General features: G+C 37.5%; 1 protein-coding gene across 1 annotated transcript in view; it reads right to left on the bottom strand.

The window, feature by feature from the left end:
• Positions 1–598, bottom strand: part of LOC119586972 (CUE domain-containing protein 2-A-like) — a gene marked incomplete in the record, with an annotated part of 10730 nt that overhangs the window by 3720 nt on the left and 6412 nt on the right. Inside the window, 1 exon segment of the mRNA XM_037935709.1 lies at positions 299–472. Coding sequence (XP_037791637.1) covers positions 299–472 — 174 coding nt within the window.

The following is a 598-nucleotide window of genomic DNA, read 5'->3' on the forward strand; positions in this document are numbered from 1 at the left end:
TCATGATACAGGCATTATGGTGACTGGTGATGTTTGGTAATTATGCCAAAGTCAGACTAATTAGCATATATAAGATCCATTGAGAACTATCTCTGATAAGATGTTTCTTTATGCACATGAAATTATCATCACTGTTTTTCCTATTATCAATTAAAAGAAAAAGACAAATCTACTTGTAATTTTATGCAATCATACTCATTTTTATCATGACGCTGATATCAATTCCTTTTCTCTTATCACATAACCTCTCTTAATGCATTTCCATACTTTTCATGACATAATGCACAGAAGGACTTACCTTACTGCCTGGTGTAGCCTTGATACTTATTCCTTGCTCCTGCCGTTGCAAAATGAGTGTTGTGGCTTGTTCCAGGTCCCCTCCACAGCTAGCCAAGCAATGCTGGACTTCGAGATTGCAGGCTCCTGGAAACATCTCAAGCAAGGTGGCAAGACCTTCAGAGTATTCATCATGCTGTTGGGAAAAGATTGTTTATGTGAGTGCTTTTGTGAGAAGCCAGACTAAGATGAAGTAAAACACAAGAGCATCTAGCAGGATAAAGGTTGAGCAAAATATATGACTGTGTTATTCATCAACTTT

This window comes from Penaeus monodon, chromosome 22 (assembly GCF_015228065.2).
Source record: "Penaeus monodon isolate SGIC_2016 chromosome 22, NSTDA_Pmon_1, whole genome shotgun sequence".
Classification (NCBI taxonomy): domain Eukaryota; kingdom Metazoa; phylum Arthropoda; class Malacostraca; order Decapoda; family Penaeidae; genus Penaeus; species Penaeus monodon.